The sequence below is a fragment of the Balaenoptera physalus genome (assembly GCF_965194825.1).
Source record: "Balaenoptera physalus genome assembly, chromosome: 15".
Lineage (NCBI taxonomy): Eukaryota > Metazoa > Chordata > Mammalia > Artiodactyla > Balaenopteridae > Balaenoptera > Balaenoptera physalus.
Window position 1 is genome coordinate 72065863 of NC_138894.1, and position 20473 is coordinate 72086335.

Below are 20473 nucleotides of genomic sequence, written 5' to 3' on the forward strand. Positions count from 1 at the left end.
AGCCCTAAAAAGGAACGAAATTGAGTCATTTGTTGAGACGTGGATGGATGTAGAGACTGTTATACAGAGTGAAGTAAGTCAGAAAGAGAAAAACAAATATCGTATATTAACGCATGTATGTGGAACCTAGAAAAATGGTACAGATGAGCCGGTTTGCAGGGCAGAAGTTGAGACACAGATGTAGAGAACGGACATATGGACACCAAGGGGGGAAAACTGTGGTGGGGTGGGGATGGTGGTGTGCTGAATTGGGCGATTGGGATTGGCATGTATACACTGATGTGTATAAAATTGATGACTAATAAGAACCTGCAGTATAAAAAAACAAACAAACAAAACAACTAATACTAAACTTTCATTGGGTTATTTGTATGGAAATATGTTAATATAAATGTTTCAGACATTACATGAAATTTCTAAAAATCTTATATGTTCTGGTATAATGTTATAAGTAATAATCCTAGTTATTACTTTAAAATGTATATCTCAGAAATAACTAATTTTCTTGTCAACTGCATTATTATGAACTTTCATCAAATCTTTAACTGTGGTCATTTTTAAGTCTTTTGTCATTTACAGACAGTTCTGGGTGTACTCTGATGCTTTTGCAAATATGTTCCCATAAAAGGGTTTCATCTTCAAGGAATTCTTGGAAAAGACTCTGACAAGTACAGGTTTCTGGTAACTGACTGTACTGCTGAACTGAATGAATAAGCATTTTCAGAACTCTAATGAAAAACTGATGAACTCATAAAAGTGCTAACAAAAGATCAAGATGGGAAAAAAATTAATTACATGGGACTGAGTGAACTGATGAGGATGAGTATAATTTTTGTGACTTTCTGTCTGAATTAAAAAAAAAAAAAATCCCACAAGGACTCAGAGGCAAAGAATATACAAATCAATTTTCACTGCAAAGTAAAGGAGCTGTTACAGTGGAGGATTACTGGACTGAATGTCAATATTATGACATAGTATGAGTGTGTTTCATGTTTGGTAATTGCAATCATTGTTGCTTTCGTTATGGTCATCCATGTACAATGCTTGGTGTCAGTCTATTTATCTCTTGTAAAAATAAAATACAGTATGTGTGTATGAAAAAAAAAAGTAATACTTGTTTATGGAATGTTCATTTGAGTGGACTCAAAAACTAATGTGAAAATTAAAAAATAAATTGCTCAAATATTTATTTTCAATTAAAGAATTTATTCATCCTACTTTGCCTAACTTGAAATATAAAGTCATCCTACATTTCACGGAAATAAAGCAATGAGAGATCCTTAAATTATTTCTCTGTAAATTAAAAATCCTTTCAAGTAACTGAATACTAAAATTTAATCCATAACTATATGCAATCAATATCCCTACAAGTAGCGTGGCTAGTGTGCATATCTTAAAAGATAATCATGTAACAAATATATTCAGTCTGGTAAACTACCTTATTCAAAACACAGCTCCATTTTTCAAAGTACCAATCCAATAATTTGACTTTTATACTTATAATCCTTCCTAACGCTAAACTACTTTCTTCCCTAGCAGATCAATAGTTGTAGAAATTATACTTGAACAACATACAGTTTTTTAAAAAAAGGCTGAAATAAACACTGGGTACAGTAAAGTAAGAGAGAATTTTTTCATCTAGGATCTTAAATTCTCACTAAAATGTAACCCAACAAAAAAACCAAAACCTCTTCCTTGATACTATACATTTAAAAACAAAACAGGGCTCTGCAATAAAGATCTTTGCAAATGAGATTACTGAAAGGATATCTTAAGTGAGCATATATCATCAAGAATATTTGTACATTAATAAAATGTTAGTTGGAAGTTGTTTTACTGCAGAGCCATGAATTTAATATGTAATTAGTAATAATTCTATCACATACAAGCGCTGTAAGGAAAACATCAATGAGTTTTACACAAACACTTTGATAAAAATAACTTCTGTATGTAATGATTCATACACAATATTTCATTTCCTTTTCAATTTTACCATTGTTTAATTTCTTGAATTTATACTTTTCAATCAAGCCTTAGCCAACAAATTGTTTTGGGGATTCATGTCAACACTAGAATATGTTAAACTTTGGCTGAAGTTGGCAGTTAAGCCAGCCACTAGGGCAAAATAATGAAATAAACGGAAACCCTATCAAGAGGTCAAAGATTTTTGGCAGAATATCAAAGTATGAATGTTTTTTACACAAGTCAAGGCCAACTTGCTCTACTCAGCAAGAAGGATATTCTACTGGGGGCGTGATACACACACACACACACACACACACACACACACACACACACAATCTTTTACAGTTTCTCATGTAAGCCTAATTCAATGATTGTTTTAGCCAATTCCCTTTTTATGCTTTTAAAAAGTATTCTACTGGGAATTCCCTGCTGTTCCACTGGTTAGGGCTTGGCGCTTTCACTGCCACGGCACAGGTTCAATCCCTGGTCAGGGAACTAAGATCCCATAAGCCACACTGCGCAGCCACAAAAAAAAAAAAAGTATTCCACTAATGTATCATATAAGCATCTAGTATGTGTAATATTTAACTATGTAATGGCAATATAACTGGCATAAATAAATTTGGAAACAAATATAACTCTTAATAGGCTTACAATTTAATTAATGGGAAATTATATATATATACATATATGGCACAAGTCAAGTTATTTATAGAAGAAATGAAGAGTTATAGTTCATTTGGCAGGTTGGTTAGGTGGAATTTTATTAAGGAGGTGTGTACTATAAACGGACTACAATGTGAGAAGTGAAAATATAAACAATAGATACACTGGCAACTAACAGGAAGAGAAGGACCACTCTACTTTGGGTAAACAAGGAAGGTATCTTTAAAAGGTTCCAGATATTTTACCCTTACAAATCTATACAAATCAAATCAACTGGAAACCAGATAAAGTTTAATTTAAGCAACCTCTCCCCCCTTATAAAATTTATGCAATATAATCATTTAAGAGACAGAGTAATGTATTCCATACCAAAGACATTTCAAAATAGAATACCTTTGACAAACAGGAAAATTCTAGATAAAAGAAACTAATATTTGTTGATGAGCACTTACGTGTGCCAAATACTCTGAGTGGCCACTAACATGCTCACAATTTTGGTACTCGGTACTCTTTTACCAAGAATGAAACGGCAGACAGGATCTTGTTTTTGCCTCATATGCAGAAATAAAATATAATAAATGCAGGCAAGTGTTTCAGATTTTATTTGTACTACTCAGATATTTTTAAGAAAACTGGGGCCATATTATAACACAGTTTGGAATTAAAAACCAAGTGACCTGCAACTTTACTTAGCAGAAGAATCTTGTAAAATCTTCACCCATTTCTGACAGACTCGTTATTAAAACAGTGTAAAGAAATGGCAATAAAATACAATATAACTCGAAAGTTTCAAATGAACTATTACCAAGAAAACCGTAAATAAGGATATGATGTTAAGAACTATGTGTTATGACAGCTCAATAATTTCTAATTATTTGTTTCTCAGGCAATGTGTATCAACAAAACAAGCAAAATAACTATTTTTGTAAATGATAAAATAATATATTTTCTACAGATAAACCACTAATATTTTCATGTAACAGTACTAATATAATTTCTAAGCCCTCAACAAACAACAGGCCCTCCTGAATTTGCTGCCCTGAGGCCTGAAAAGATAGCAACGGTTCCAACTGTACATTTACTCTGAAGGATCTTTTTAGTAATAACTTTTGGATTTAAAGAATGTGGTCATACTTAAGACATTTGCCATAACAACAAAATTAACTTTATTCTCTCATAAAATTAAACTTAAATACTGAATTTTTGAGGAATATAACCTAAGATATATTCCAAACATATATTGGATTTTAACCCAAAATCCATTTTCCTGAGGAAAATCAGGTGGTATAAGAAAGCTGGCAATAATAATGGCTTTTGTCCCATTATAGCTAGTTACAGAACTACCATACCAATATTATGAAAAAGAGGAATTTTAATACTATCACTTAGCTAAAACAACCAGCCAAATCAGTAGATACTTTATAATGTTCCCAATAAAAAAAAAAGTTTTGGGGCTTCCCTGGTGGCACAGTGGTTGGGAGTCTGCCTGCCAATGCAGGGGACACGGGTCCGAGCCCTGGTCTGGGAAGATCCCACATGCCGCGGACCAACTAGGCCCGTGAGCCACAACTACTGAGCCTGCGCGTCTGGAGCCTGTGCTCCACAACAAGAGAGGCCGTGACAGTGAGAGGCCCGCGCCCCGCAATGAAGAGTGGTCCCCGCTTGCCGCAACTAGAGAAAGCCCTCGCACAGAAACGAAGACCCAACACAGCCAAAAATAAATAAATTAATTAATTTAAAAAAAAGAAGCAGGGCTGTCAGGTTAGCTGTCATCTCAGCTGCTTCTCCTAACCTTTAAAAAAAAAAAAAAAAAGTTTTGTGCTTGTTCTCCTTTCTTCCTTCCTCTAACATATCACATTTATTAATTTCTCTTTTCCATAGTGAAAAAATCCATTTATATCTTTTTTAAAATTTGAAAATATGTGAGTTTAGCAATGGCCGCATTACAGCTAAATAGTAAAACGTGGGCAACTGAATAAATTTCTCTGGATTTCATTTGCTCTTTCCTAATCTGACACTATGAAACATGCACTAAAAAGGTAGAGATTTTATAACACTTTGATAAAGAGTTTCTAGCATGCTCTACTATATTAATGGCAAGTAATTTAATGTGCTCAGTGGTGCTGTTTTCTGAAGACAGGAACATGTCATTTTCCAAAACGGGAATGAGAATGATAAGGGTGAGGGACTCTAAGGTAACATTTTACCTGCTAATTCTCACATTCATACACTTTTACAAAGTATTTCTAGCAATGAAATGAGATCTCCATCTAGTGGCCAGTGGGGTAACTGAAGGCTTACTCAATAGCATGTATGTAACTGACAGCAGCCTGAGGAAAAATGATCCTTGTTCACATCGCAGCTTTCAAAATAACATGGCTGTGACAAATGGAACTCAGAATGTTGGGAGAGAGAAATTAAAATGAACACATCCTTCATATGAAGATTTTCCTATCTACCTAAGAAATCTCATGAAAATAACTTTCTTTCTTTTAAGATTTTTAATCATTCCTTTTACAAATGATACTAGAGATAAAAATAGCCTAATACAAACATATAAATCACTTATTTGTTTCAGTTGCCTACCTTGAAGCTGTGGCTTCAAATTCACTGTTTTATACACAGAGTTACCTTAATGAGCATTGTTTGCCTCAAGTCTCACTCATTCACTACTGGTGCTGTGTGCACCCTTTGTTTCTATGAAAAAAAAAAGGCTCCTAAGAAGCAATTAAGTGGTCAAAGCAACACCTCAAAGGCTAAGAGGGAACATAAAGTGCTACCTCTTGACGAGAAAATTAAAATCTTAGATCATTTAAAAAGTGGCAAGTCGCCTGCCAAAGTGGACTGGTGAGGTTGATAAGAATAAACTGCACATTCATAAAATAAAGCGGAAAGAAGTCAAAATTTGTGGAAGTGTTAGTGCTGCCCTTACAATGGCAAAAATGGTCTCTCTGGTTCGTGATAAAGTGCCTGCAAAGACTGAGAAAGCATCAAGTGTGTGACTAGAGGACACGTCACAGAAGGATATCCCCGTCGAAGGCAAAACAATGTGTGAAAAAGCACTTGGCCTCTATGAGCACTACTGTGAGGGGGTTGAGGAGAGCTGAGGAGAGGAAGTTTAAGGCTAGTAAAGGATGCTTGGCTAGCTACGTAAAGTGCTACAGTCTTAAGAACTTAAAGATCACAGGAGAATCGGCATTCCCAGAAGAGCTCAAGAAACTCACAGAAGAGAAAGGCTGCCTTCCAGAGAAAGTCTTCAACTGTGATGAAACAGGCTTGTTCGGGAATAAGATGTCCAATCATGCCTACATCCATAACAGTACCAAGCAGGCCCCGGGGGCTCTAGGCCTGGAAAGATAGCTTTACTGGTGCTGTGTGGCAACACAGCAGGTCACATGATCAAGCCAGGCCTCATCTATGAAGCAAACAATCCCCAGGCCCTTAAAAACAAAAACTGCCTGCCTGTGTGTTGGCAATGCAACAAGAAGGCTTGAGTGACAGCCATCTTGTTGAGATGGTTCCACCAGTGCTTTATTCCTGAAGTGAAGAAATACCTCAAAGAGAAGGGGCTGCCAATAAGGTCCTCCTCACAATGCTCCCAGCCATCCCCAATGTCTCTGCTTTGCCAGCGAGAACACGGAAGTGATGTTCCTGCCTCTTAACACTACCTCACTACCACAGCCACTTGACCAATGGATCATCAAGTGCATTACTGAGGTGACTTACACCCACCTCACCTTCGGGAGGATCCCTGCTGCCCTTGATACTAACCCTGACTTCAGCGTCATGGATTTATGGAAGAGCTTCACAACTGTAGATGAAACTGTCCTTATTGCAGAGGCTGCAGACGCCCTAAAGCCCAAGACAGTCAATGCATGTTGGAAGCCATTATGGAGTGGGGTAGTCAGTGATTACCCATTATTGATGCAGAAGTCAGGAATATCTTGAATGTTGCAAGTGAAGTTGGTGGAGAAGACTTCACTGACGTGATTTGAGGACGACAACAAGGAGCACATAGAAAGACATAGAGAAACCTTTCCCAACAAGGAACTCAAAGATCTACTGAAATCCTTGACAGATGATGATGATCATGATGATCATGATGCAGCAGAAGGTCTAGAAGAAGCAGGGCTATCAATCTGGACACTTGAAAAATTTGCAGCAGTTTTTCAAAAGGTGGAATTGTTAAAGGATATGATCCTGAGTACATCCTCCAATGGAATGAAGCCTCCGTGTCACCCAAGGGATAACAACGTAAGCACAACCACTGCAAGATTTGTTTGATGATGCAAAGAAGAGAAGAAACAGCTTACAACAATGTTTCTAACTAAAGCACCTGTAATTGTGAAGCCTTGATCTTCAATACTTCAAGATCCTCAGCTCTCAACCTCCACACATCAAGACATCATTATTATTGGACCTCCTTCAAAGTACCAACATCTGCAATTAGAAGCTGGTTCTTCCAACACAGATGTCCTGTCAGCAGGTTCAAGTTAGCCTGATGTCTCACTGCTTACCTACATGCTACACATCTGTCACCTCACCATAGGCATCAGACAGCAATCATCATCATCATCATCATATGACAGTTAACAAAAGAGAAGAACCAGGGTTTCGGTGAGTGTTAACACAGTGTGTGTGAGAAAAAGAATAAATTTATATTTTCTCTATTTATAACTATATTTTCTATATGTACTTATATTTTAAACATTCTGTGTATTTCTCTTTCATTAAATGAAAGCAGTCGGTACGTGCTGAAAGGAAGAAAATACTATGTTGTCGCTGGTGCGTACTATGTAGTTAGGTCTATGATGAGTGTCTCTGTACTGAACCTGTAGACTTTTTTCTTGTCATTATTCCTTAAACAATGCAGCATAATAACTATTTATGTAACATTTACATTGTGTTAGGTATTATAAGTAATCTAGAGTTGATTTAGAGCATACGGGAGGATGTGCAGAGCTTATATGCAAACACTATGCCGTCTGATATAAGTGACTTGAGCTCCTGTGGATTTTGGTTTTGGTGGAGGGTCCTGGAACCAATCTCCCAAGGGTTAACTGTATTTTACTATAGCTCTCGAAAGAGCTTATTACATTAGGCTTGTGTTTTTGCATATCATCTGCTAGCAACGTAAGCAAACCATCTCTTGAATATAACATCTCACACGAAATTATTAGCACTGCTCTCACACTTAAAAACCAACTTGCTGGATATGCTATAAAATAGTCCATATTCTGTAAAAATGTCAATATCAAAATGTCAAAAGACAGAGAAAAGTTGGGAACTTTTCTGCATTAAAGGAGAACAAAGATGTGACAATTACATGAAGTAATAGATTCTGTATTGGATGCTCCACCTTATCCCAACCCCCCAAATGGCCAAAAATAATATTCTACAGACCAATGACAGAATTGGAAAATGGACTTAAGACTAATTTTATAAAATAAGAATTTTACTAAATTCCAAGAAGACTGACTAGATAATTTGTTCAGATTTTAAAATGTCACTTTAAAAATTAGCATTTTAACCAAAATTGATAATTTATATAAGCAGCATATTTACTAATATATTAAGCTACATTTTCTTGAAATACATCTATAACTCATATTTAGAATATTCTAAATGGGCATTCTTAAATAATATACCTTGTTCCTTAAAAACTATGGATTGAATATATCCCAAGTTCCAAAAAATTTTCTCTGATAAATGAAAACATCATTTAAGAGGTGTTCTGCCAATTATCTGACCTACTTATCTTAACTAAGTTAATTATTTTATATTAATTTACCTTAACTTAAAATCTTATTTCAAAATAATTTTTGTAACCACATTCAAATATAAATCTATCAATTAAAATTATACCACTGGACAAAGTACCAGATTCAAGCATATAAATCTCAACCTTGGGCAAACTAATTTCTTTACTCTGGGAAAATAATCACAAAGGAAAGGCAAACATTAAATTTCTAAAATAGTTCCAAGATAGACTATCTTAAGTCCCTGCAATTCCATATATTTACCAGAATCAAAGCTTATTTATTAAAATACACACTTAACAGAAAGTGCACCTACTTGAATAGACTATTTTAAACAGTAAAAGTAAGTAATACCAGATTTCCTTTTTGATTCTGAACCATAAAGATAAAAGCTCAGTGTTACACAAGGACTGAATTTCAGAACAAGACAAAATTAAAAATTTCTGAGAGGTCATATAGTTTGAAAGTAAAAGGATTAATAATATTTTAACAATGTGGAAGGAAGTAAAGAGAAACCTTACCTTACTCTGTTCAATTTTTCTCAACAATTTAATATTAAATTGCGGCACTGATCTTAAATACTTAAGTGTTTACAGCTCCAAATATTTTGCTTAATCAAAAAATATATTGTGCATTTGACATCTATTTTTTCAAAAAGACAAATCTGATGGATTAAACAGGTCAATCTAAAAAAAAAAATCAATTATATAACACCTCAATATTTTTATGAAAAAGTTTGAGGTAGGCTGGGAAATGGTGTGTTTGGAAGCACAATAATCTTTTGAAGGTGGAGAATATGGGCAGTAATCCCTTTTCAAAAACAGGTACATTTTCCATCCATCTAATTGCATTTGAACTGCTACCACAAATCAAAATAGACTACTTCAAGATTCATTTCCATTGCTTTCCTTACCTATTCTTCCTTAATAATCTAATTAAATGTGTAAGTGTTTATTTTCTTGAGTAAGAATATGAATAAAAGCAGAGACAAGAAGCAGAGCAAATATTTTAAATTTTAAAATGAATAAATAAAATTAAAGGTCCTGGCTAAAAGGAGATGTTAACTGCTTGTTTTTCTTGGCAATACTTGTATGTCACTGAATGTCTAAATAAAACATCAACTTTCTATTCTTATTTAGGAAAAGAATACATTTCTTGGAAGATAATTTCACAACCAAGGAAATAATAAACAAGTTTCAGTCAATAATCAATTGTATATTGGCAAAGTAAGTAACTATGGTACTTTTATTACTGAATTTGTAAAAACTGATACTCATTGTCAAGTATCTATGGACTTGAAAAATTCATCTATCTGCCTTTCTTCAAATAACTACTGTCTGAAATTCTAATGTTTGAGAAAAACATTAAAAACACATAGAAATTCAATTAATCATATTCAGATCAGAATATTGTCATGAAACTGCTAGCCTTTGCCCTATCATTTTCAGTTACAGGTTATTAAAAGAAAAAAATGTACTTTCACAGTTGAAAACAAAGGGATAATGAAAACTTTTATTCTATGTTATAGATGACTACATAGTAACAAATTAGGGGCCCCCCCAAAACAGCTAAACATTTCTCAAATAATTTTAAGAAAAAAATCCATCAAACTCACACCTCTATATATTAGGGAAGAATAATTTCAAATACTCCAATTGAACCTTATTATTTAAACTGATAATGATAAAATAAGTAAACAAAAGTATTCATCCACTAAGATATTTCAAAGGACTAGTTACAGTGTGATTTACCTGAGTCATTTCGTAGATAAGATGACATGGCTGGGATGAGGCAGGACTGACTGAGAAGCTCTAGAAGAACAGATGGAAGGGCATTACTGTTCTGTCCTCTACTCTCGTGAGATGACTGAGCTTCTCCATTTACAGCACCACTTGCAGGATTTATGTAACTTGCAAGAACCTAAAAATAAAAATTGTTGGATTTAAATCGCGTTCTAGCTTCGTAGTTTAAAAGCCCATATTTTATGTTAGTCAATCTGAATACCAAGAGAATATATTTTCAACTCAATCAATGCCTCATACTACATGTTTTAAAAATGACGTTTTTTCTTTAGATTTTCAAAAGAGGGTATGCTTTGCATGATGATGTAGTGTATGACCAGACATACAGAAGCAATCCACCTAAGAACATGAACTTAAAAGCTTAGTAGCAACTCTGAGATTATTTATTTCATTGAATAGATTCAGTTTATAGTTTGAGGGTGATGGAATCTTAGAATTTTATAAAAGAATAAGCTTATCATCCGAGAACTGCAAAAATTATGTTCAAAGACTTCACCAATGCTCTAAAAAAAAAAAAAATGGACAACTAATTTTAGTCAATTAGTTGATGCAGGAACAAAAGCTAATCTTTAAGAACGTACTCTTCTCATTTCTGTGGTACTGAAGATTTTATAAGCTAGTTCACCTTGCCCAGTTCTAGAAAACTTATACAACAATGTGAGAAACAAAGATATAAAAAACAGATTTTTTTTTAAAGAGTCCAGATATAGCACTTTAGATGAGAAGTTGACCAGAAGAAAGTAGACATGGCACATTCCAGTTATTTGATAATTTCATCTTTGTCACTTTCCTCTCAGTGAAGAAGCTAACTAAGAGGGAAGAATTTAGAGTTACAAGTAGGAAAGAGAAATCTTTGTCCAGTATCTTAAATGTACTGAGAGCAAGGAGTACAATGGGCTGTATAAAAGTAGCTTAGGATGAGATGGATAGTCAACAATAGTTAAAAATCAATACAAAAAAAAAAATTTAACTATTATCACTGACAATATCAACTTTGCAAATATACCTGCAGGAGACAGGTAACATGTTCCTCTTCCAGCCTCTGTTTAGTTAAGGCTTGTTCCACATCCCATCCAGAAGCTGTAGAGCCTGTTCCAAAGCCAGTCCCTTTGGCCCAATAGAGCTGCTGTTCTTCTGTTGATGTAGGGTTGTGAGAGCTTGATACTTGTGGCTTATAACACAAAATAAAAATGTATTACTATTTGGTTTCATTTATTGTCAAAAATTTATCAGTAGGAATTTAAATAGTTTAGCTGCTATGGAAAACAGTTTGGCACTCCTTAAAAAATTAGACAAAGAAAGACAATGTGACCCAGCAATTCCACTCCTAGGTATACATCCAAAGACATAAAAACTGATACTCAAACAAATACGTTACTCTTATGTTCATAGCAAGACCATTCACAATAGCCAAAGGGTCAGCCCAAAAGCCCATCAATGGCTGAATGGATAAACAAACTGTGGTTTATACATACAATGGAATATTATTCAGCCATAAGGAATAACGAAGTACTGATACATGTTACCTGGATGAAACTCAAAAACATTATGCTAGGTCAAAGAAGACAGACACAAAGGTAACATATTGTATGATTCCATTTATATGAAATATCCAGAGTAGGTAAATAAACAGAGACAGAATGCAAAGTATAGCTGTCAAGGGTTAGGGGAAGGGAAAAATGGGGAACAAATGCTTATATTTAAGAATAGATAAATGGGGACTTCCCTGGTGGCGCAGTGGTTAAGAATCCACCTGCCAACGCAGGGGACATGGGTTCGAGCCCTGGTCCAGGAAGATCCCACATGCCATGGAGCAACTAAGCCCATGCACCACAACTACTGAAGCCCAGGTGCCTAGAGCCCATGCTCCACAACAAGGGAAGCCGCCGCAATGAGAAGCCCGCACACCGCAATGAAGAGTAGGCCCCGCTCCTTGCAACTAGAGAAAGCCTGCGTGCAGCAACAAAGACCCAATGCAGACAAAAATAAAAATTAATTAATTAATTAATTATTTTTTAGAAAGGATAAATGAAACTTTAACAATGTTTCCCAGGAATAGATAGGTTAAAGCATTTTAGGGCCTGAAGAGTCAATAATTCAAAATTAAACAGAGAAAACAGTGAAAGGAATAGGGATATGAGCCAGATCTTTTAGGATGGATCTATAATGGTGTCATATGTTTTCAATTAAAGGAAACTTCAACTGAGTAATGTGGACTGGCTCACCACTGTTTTGCCATTGCTAAAGAAGCTAAGAAATCTAATAATCACCTGTCAGTTTACATAAAGCATGCTTATTTAATTTTAGAATGAAATTAAACTTTGAATACATTGAAGTTTTTGTCATAAAGAATCTTAAGAGTGATTACTCCTTTGTTATCTTGAAGTGTTTCTGAAGTATCAAACTAAGATTAAATCAGAAAACCATATATATTTGAAGATTTTATTCAAAGTTTGTCAGATTTCCAGTTAAAGACAGATGTGTTTGGAGACTGGCTAACATCAGAATCATTGAAATTATTTTCCTAAATTAAGGGTTGAACAAGGACTATTTTTCCTAATAATTTATCTTCTTCCTTCTTATTTTGTGTCATTTCCTACAACAGTCTCTGTTAGGTGATGGCTTGATATTTTTTTCCGTTGAGCTATTGTTCACTGTATTCCTTTTTTTTTTTTTTTTGCCATGGCCAAAAAAAAAAAATGTTAATGAAATGCCGTATTTTCTACTCTGTGAGAGGTAAACATGGACAGATGCTTCAGTTTATTAAAGTCTAATTAATAATGGTCTTTCTAAAAAGTTTTATGTATTTTATGAGATGTCTTACACATATTTTTTCAAATTTATTTATAGATATTTTCTTTTTCTTTTGGCCGTGCCACCCAAAGGATGTGGGATATAGTTCCCCGACCAGGGATTGAACCCGCACCCCCTGCGCTGGAAGCACAGAGTCTTAACCACTGGACCCCCAAGGGAAGTCCGATATTTTCTATTTTTGATACTATTCTAAAAGACATCTTTAAAAAGCTCATTTGGGACTTTACTGGTGGTGCAGTGGTTAAGAATCCACCTGCCAATGCAGGGGACACAGGTTCAGTCCCTGGTCCGGGAAGATCCCACATGCGGCGGAGCAACTAAGCCTGTGCGCCACAACTACTGAGCCTGGGCTCTAGAGCTCGCGAGCCACAACTACTGGGCCTACATGCCACAGCTACTGAAGCCCACGCACCTAGAGCCCATGCTCCGCAACAAGAGAAGCCACTGCAATGAGAAGCCCATGCACCAAAGGGAAGAGTAGCTCCCGCTCGCCTCAACTAAAGAAAGCCAGCGTGCAGCAACAAAGACCCAATGCAGCCAAAAACAGATATAAATAAAATGACACCTTCTTTGAAAAAAAAAAAAAAAGAAACAACTGAACCTACCTCTGTTTGATTGAGGCTAGAGTTTGGAACTCGTGGGGCATGGTGGCTCAGAGCAGACAGACAGACAAGTATGAGGTGCAGTGCTCCAATTTCCAATGCCATCCTCCGCAGAAGCACACCATCGTCAGTCGTCAAAGGTGTAGTGCTAAACAAGCTACGAAGGACATGGAAAGGAAGGGTTGGGAGCACATTGGCTGATGGAGATTGCAGGATATGACCTACATTAAAAGGAGGAGAGACCTCAAAATTAAAAATATTTTAAAACACAATAAGGAACAACACACAAGCTCACAAATTTATAATGGCAATGTAATATAAAATTATATCATTATACTTATTAGAAAACAACCACAAAATAATACCAGAAATAGTGATATCTTAATCTTTAATAATAAAGTGTCTAGAAAAGCTCAGTAAGAAGACATCATATACATAAACTCCAAAAGAAAGTTGAAATATACTCATATGATATTAGTTACAGACTGTCAAAATTATTATAATCTAGAATTTAAGGGAAAAACTAACAACTAAAAAAGAAGCATTAAAAGTTTCTTACAAGAGTATGAAAGTAACTGCTTGCCTTGGAAGTAGTTTCAACCATGAATGCAAGAGTGAAACAATTTTGTTTTGTTTGCAATAAAGTTTTCTACTATGTTCTAGCTAGAGAGGAGCGTTAAATGTAAAAAAACAAAACAGAACAAACAAAAACCCACTCCTACATGAATGGGAGATGAGACAACTACTGTAAAAGTTATGTCAGAATTATGCTTTTTAATAAACATTTATTGTATATTCACTAGAAATAGTTTGAAATGACCTAAAGACAATTCTTTTTCCTTTTCAGTTTAGCGTTACACCTATTATCTCGTAATAGAGTCCTAAAATACTGTGGTTCTTATCCCTCTAGGTACTTCAAAAATCAGATGAAGCAATTAGAAATTCCCAATCTACTAAAATAAGTATATACAATTTATATATGAAACCAAACAAGCAGGACTTATTTAGTATATAGACACTGTAATTTAATAACAATTATTACAAAAACATTTAAAATTATGTCAACATTTTTGAAGAATTCCATCAATATGAAAATACGAAAGAAAAAGTACATACAATGAATATTCAATAGCTTCAGAGTTATAGGATTCACAAATAAATTCATATAATTTTATTGGATTATATATACTTTGTTGTACAGGGTTTAAAAGTGTATACTTTCTAAATGGCATGTGAAAGATATCACCTCTAATCAAAACCACATGAGTTTAAAGTAAGATAAAAAATACTAATTATCAAATGTAATGGTTATTGAAGAATTAGAGGTAAACCAAATGAAAATGTACTTGCTAGGCTACTCTACGATTTTTCTTTGTTTCCTTCTATTAACACAACTGCCAGCCCAATGGAAATAATCACCATAGCTTTCTATTATTATTCTCTATTATTATTATATTATGAAATAGATTATCATATAGTATATTGTTATAATATTTTCTTCATTCTGTTCTCTTTAATCTAAATATTGCTACCAGATTCACTGAAGAATTCTTTAAAAAGATTCTCATCACATCACTACTTCACTTATTTTAATAAATCTTAATTACTGTTCAGAATAAAATCTGAAAAAGCCTTTCCATGATCTGTTATCAATAACAACTTTTTAAATGAGTTCTCAGTCCTGCTTTATGCAAATTTCATCAGCCAACTTATCCCCTCTCATATAATATGAGCATATAAACACTGCTCAAATCATTCCTTCTTTCTGAAATAACCATTCTCAACCTACACTGACAATTTCCTTCAAGGCCCCACTAAAAACTACAATGCTGTTTTATTCACATTGCTGGGTAGTAAGGAAATAATCTCACACTTGTAAGCCTCCATAATACTGTACTTCTCTCAAGGCTTTTTACAACTTGTTAAGTCTATATGTGTATATACATTCCTCATTGCTATTACTGGAACACATTAGCTACTTGATGGCAGGATCTAAATACCTGCTTCATCTTTAAATGCCTCCAACGATGCCCAGCAGTTTTGTAGCACTCAATATATAACTTTTGAATGAATAAAGAAGTGAAAATGAAGCTTCTTTAGGATTTATTATATCTATTATTGGAACTAAGTTGCCAATAAGAAATTATCTAGTAGCTAAACTATGAAATAAATAAATGATGAATAATTGGCAATGATCTGAGTAATTTTACACAACCTACCTACATTAAATTTCATTAATAACACTAAACACTTACTTCCTTCTCCATCATCTGTCACTCCCAAAACCAAGCGAAGAAGGCACTGGGCATGTTTTCTTTCTTTTAGTAGCACTTCAGCATAGCCCGGAAGACGTAGAAATAATCCAAAAGCAGCCAAAGAATGGGCAGGTATGGGAGACATGGTCTGTACTGCTGACTTGATAGGTGGAGGTTCAGCAGCAATGGTTTCTGGCGCTTCATAAACTAATTCCCCTGATTGTTCAATAGTCACCCATTCAAACTGATCACTATCCTTTGGTTTCTCCTGAGTGGTAGACGTTACAACTGGAGTGCTCACCTAAAGAAAAAACAATTTTGTTTGGCTATTTGTATGTTTCAACATCAGATTCAAATTAAAGACCTGAATTCAAATGATCTCCTTAAAATATAAGAATATAAAAATCAATAAAGGATGTATAACTGATCACTTTGGTGTATACCTGAAAGTAACACATTGTTAATCAACTATATACCCCAATATGAAATAAAAATTTTTTTAAAAATCAATAAAAGGACATGTTTTTTAAAATGAGTTACATGATACCATGAGTATGGTGGTGTCTGCCAAGTATCTCTACTCTAAAAATTACTATTTTCTCCTTTGTAATTAGTTAAGTATCTGTAGACAGGTTCTTTGAGACTATATAAACATCTTGTCTCGTACTAAACTTTGATCATTAGAGTTAGAATTTTTATGCTTGCGTGAAATAATAATTATTACAGTGGTTGCCAAATGGTGATTTTCTAATTCTATCATTCCTTCTACATTAGTTGGCACTGAACTGTACACAAAAACGTTTCCTTCTTCTCCATCTATTTATTCATTCATTTATTAATTTATATCCGTATGGATTCTAATTTTACTCTATAAGTTATAATCTGTTACTGTCATTTTATCTGATGCCCAAGTAGAATCAGATTTGGTCAGTGGAACCCCCTTAAAGCAGGCTTCTGTATCTAGGCTCATCTTGTACATTCTCTGCCCCAATCCTAGAATTTTTCCAAGGGGCACTGATTTTAGTGGAAACGGTATTTTAAAAAGAAGATATGGTATATAGGTATGTACACACTGCTGGGGGTAGTCTGATTCCATGCCCTATAAGCAAACAAATCTAGGAAAAAATATACAGAAACATGTATATCTGTGACTACATATATAGACAAAACTTCTAGCCTGTACTCTTCCATATGCCATGGTCATGAAAAACAAAGGTAACAGAATTGTTACAGATTAAAGGAGACTAAAGAGACAACTGAATGCAATATATGATCCTGAACTGAATCTCTGACCATTACCTCCCTCAAATCATGCAAAAGAAATTGAATTTTTTTCCTTTTGTCTTTGAGACCATTAGTGGGACAACTGGCAAAATGTGAGTAAGATCTGTTCACTGACTTATTTTACTGTTAACCGCAGGTAACATTTTCTTATTTCTTTGCATGTCTGGTAATTTTTCTATTATACACCGTACACTGTTGATGAGATGTTGTAATAACTCTTAATTCTATAATCACACTCTGCAATGTGCTCAGTTTTATTTTAGAAAATAGTTAAATTACTGATAGGTCACCTTGAGGCCTTCTGTAAATTTATTGGGAGAGTCTATTTTGGTTTTGCTCTTATTTCTCAAGTGAATCCCTGAATACCGGGATGCCACCTATACTCTTATTTAATGTGTGACACTCATCTGCAATTCCAATAGAAAAGCCAAGATTTTTACCTCTAACTTGGAAGGAACAGAACTGCAAATTGTCTCCTCCATGCTGGATAGACGCTGAAATCTCTGGACAGCTCTTTCACCCTTCTAGTTTTCCCTCAAGAATCCCATGTATCCATAATTTAGGAGCCAGCTACGGTTGTGCAGAAATTCATGTGCAGAAATTCACGTGCAGAATTTCTGAAGCTCCCCCATCTGTGGCTCCCTCCTTTCTGAATTCCTCCCCTTTTAATTTCCAGCCAGGATGGAAGAACCAAACTCCTCTGTAGCTTTTGCATGAGTTCTACCATCTTACCCCACAGAGACTGAGGAGTATTCTCAGGAGAAAAGTCACGTAGACACTAATCTCACCCAATGTGGTTTCATTCTTCTTGTGTTTAAATCCTCTTCAATACGTGCCTACTTTTAGTCGCTCTCCACAGCCTTTAAACAATTTTTTTTTTAAAATAGTCTGTCCAGAGTTTATATATACAGGAGAGTTAATCCTATACCTGTTATTCTGTTTTACCAATTTACCTTTTATGGAAAGAGTAGTAATGGTTGAGGGAAATGTACAAAATTTTCTTCACTGGGTATAAAATTCTAGGATGGCAGATTTTTTTTCTTTTTACATTTCAAAGATGTAATTCCCTGGCTCCCAAGGTTTCTGATGAAAGGTTAGTTGTCAGTGTTATTGTTACTGTTTTGAAAAGAAATGAGTTGACTGCTTTTTTGGCTGGTTTTAAGCTCTTCTCTTGTTTTTGTTTTAAGCAGTTTATCATAATGTTCTTAGACATGAATATCCTGCTTGGGGTTTACAGAGCTTCTTGAATTTTGGATTGAGGTTTTATATCAGTTCTGGAAATTTTCTTCCTTTCTGTACTTTTCTGTCCCTGTTTCAATCCACTCTTTTTCTGCAACCATAAATTCACGTCAGAATTTTTCACTTCTAGCTACATGTCCATATAGCTCTTATGTTCTTTTCATTCCTTATACATTCTATGCTTCAGTTTGGATGATTTCTTTTGACGCATCTTCTCTATCACTAATTTTGTAACCTTTAGTGTTTAATCTGTAGAAAAATCCATCTAACAGTTTTCTTAATATGAAGTATTAGAAATTCCCAACCCATTCTATAAGACGGTATTACCCTGATACCAAAACGAGACAAAAACATCCTAAGAAAGTACAGACCAAAATCTGTATTCATTTCCTATATGGTTTGCTGTAACACATCACCACCACAGACTTACTTAAAACAACACAAATTTATTATACTAAAGATCTAGAGGTCAGAAATCCAAAAAGAGTCTTATGGAGCTAGAATCAAAGCTTTTGATCCTAAATATCAAGTGTTCCTTCTGGAGACTCTCAGGGAGTGTGGGTTCTTTGTGTTTTCCAGCTTCTAGAGGCTATTCACGTTCTTTGGCTTTTGGCTGCTTCATCTGAACCTCTGCTTCCACAGTCACATCTCCTCCTTTGACTTTGCTACCACTGTCACACAACTTTCTCTATTCTTGGCTTCTGTTTAGATGGCCGAGGGGATCCATGAATAGTATGACTGACCTCTTCAAATAGCACTCTGTGTGACTGAATGCACTAGCATCTTGATTTTTCTGAGGCACCAGCAAAGGCTGATCAGCCACATCCTTGGCTTTTTCTCCAGAGCATGCTTTTCTGACAGCAAATCTCTAATTTTAGCATCTTTTGCAATCTGGATAGACTGAGAATTTCTCAGATTGTCAAGTGATGGTTGCTTGTTGCTCAACAGTTCTTTCCTCTCACATTTTACTATTAGCACCAAGAAGAAAACAGGTAACTTCACACTCGGGTTGGAAATTCAGCTAAATACCCAAGTTCATCACTTACAAGTACTGCCTTCCACATTCAGGACATAAATATGCTAGGATTTCTACCAATAAAAGACAGGGATCCCCTTTCCTCCAGTTTCCAATAACATGTTCCTCATTTCTTTCTAAGCTGCACCATTAGTACTTTTAACATCCATATTTCTACCAACAGTCTGCTTAAGCCAATTTAGGTATTCTCTATGATACATAGGTTCTCTCTACTGTGATATCCTCACTTTCATCTGGGCCCTCACTGGCAAAGGCTTTCCATCCGTAGTTCTACTAGTCATCTGTTCAAGGCAATCTAGACCTCTTTTTATCATGCTCCTCAAAATTCTTCCACACTCTGACAACTACCCAATTCTAAAGTCACTTCCACTCTTTTAGGTATTTATTACAGCAGCACCCAATTTCCACTCAATATAATAAAGCATACTGAATACTGAATTAGGGAAGTCATTTTCATTGAACAACAATAATCTTGAGAATGTTGCAGTTTTTTCCATTTCAAACTTTTGGCTGTATCATTACATTTTCTAGGAAGAAATAAAATTTTACTCATATTTTTCTGTGACAGTCATCTTATATCATGGTTATATTATCTTAAAATAAAAATATCATAAGCTCTTTGAAGAGCAGGTTAAGTAATAACCATTTACTGAATAGGTATTATTGTGGATTGAACTGTATCCTCCCAAAGATATGCTCAAGTCTTAACCCCTAATAACTGTGAATGTGACCTTATTTGGAAATAGGGTCTTTGCAGATGTAATCAATTAAGAGATGAGGTCATAATGGCTTAGAGTGGACCCTAAATCCAATGACGGTGTTGTTATAAGGAGAGGGAGATACAGAGACACACAGATACACAAAAGGAAGATGGCCATGTGAAAAGGCAGGCAGAGACTGGAGTGATGCAGCTATAGACCAATGAATGCCATTAATTGCCAGCAATAACCAGAAGCTAAGAAGAGGCAAGGAAGGATAATCCCCTAGAGCCTTCACAGTGAGCATGGCTCTGATGACACCTTGATTTCAGACTTATAGCCTCCTGAGCTGT

At 35.0% G+C, this 20473-nt stretch overlaps 1 protein-coding gene across 1 annotated transcript in view; it reads right to left on the reverse strand.

Annotated features, from left to right (window-relative positions):
- Window positions 1-20473, reverse strand: part of BIRC6 (baculoviral IAP repeat containing 6) — a 268010-nt gene that overhangs the window by 67272 nt on the left and 180265 nt on the right. Inside the window, 4 exon segments of the mRNA XM_082427081.1 lie at window positions 10142-10310; window positions 11199-11363; window positions 13612-13829; window positions 15864-16164. Of these exon segments, the coding sequence (XP_082283207.1) occupies window positions 10142-10310; window positions 11199-11363; window positions 13612-13829; window positions 15864-16164 (853 nt within the window).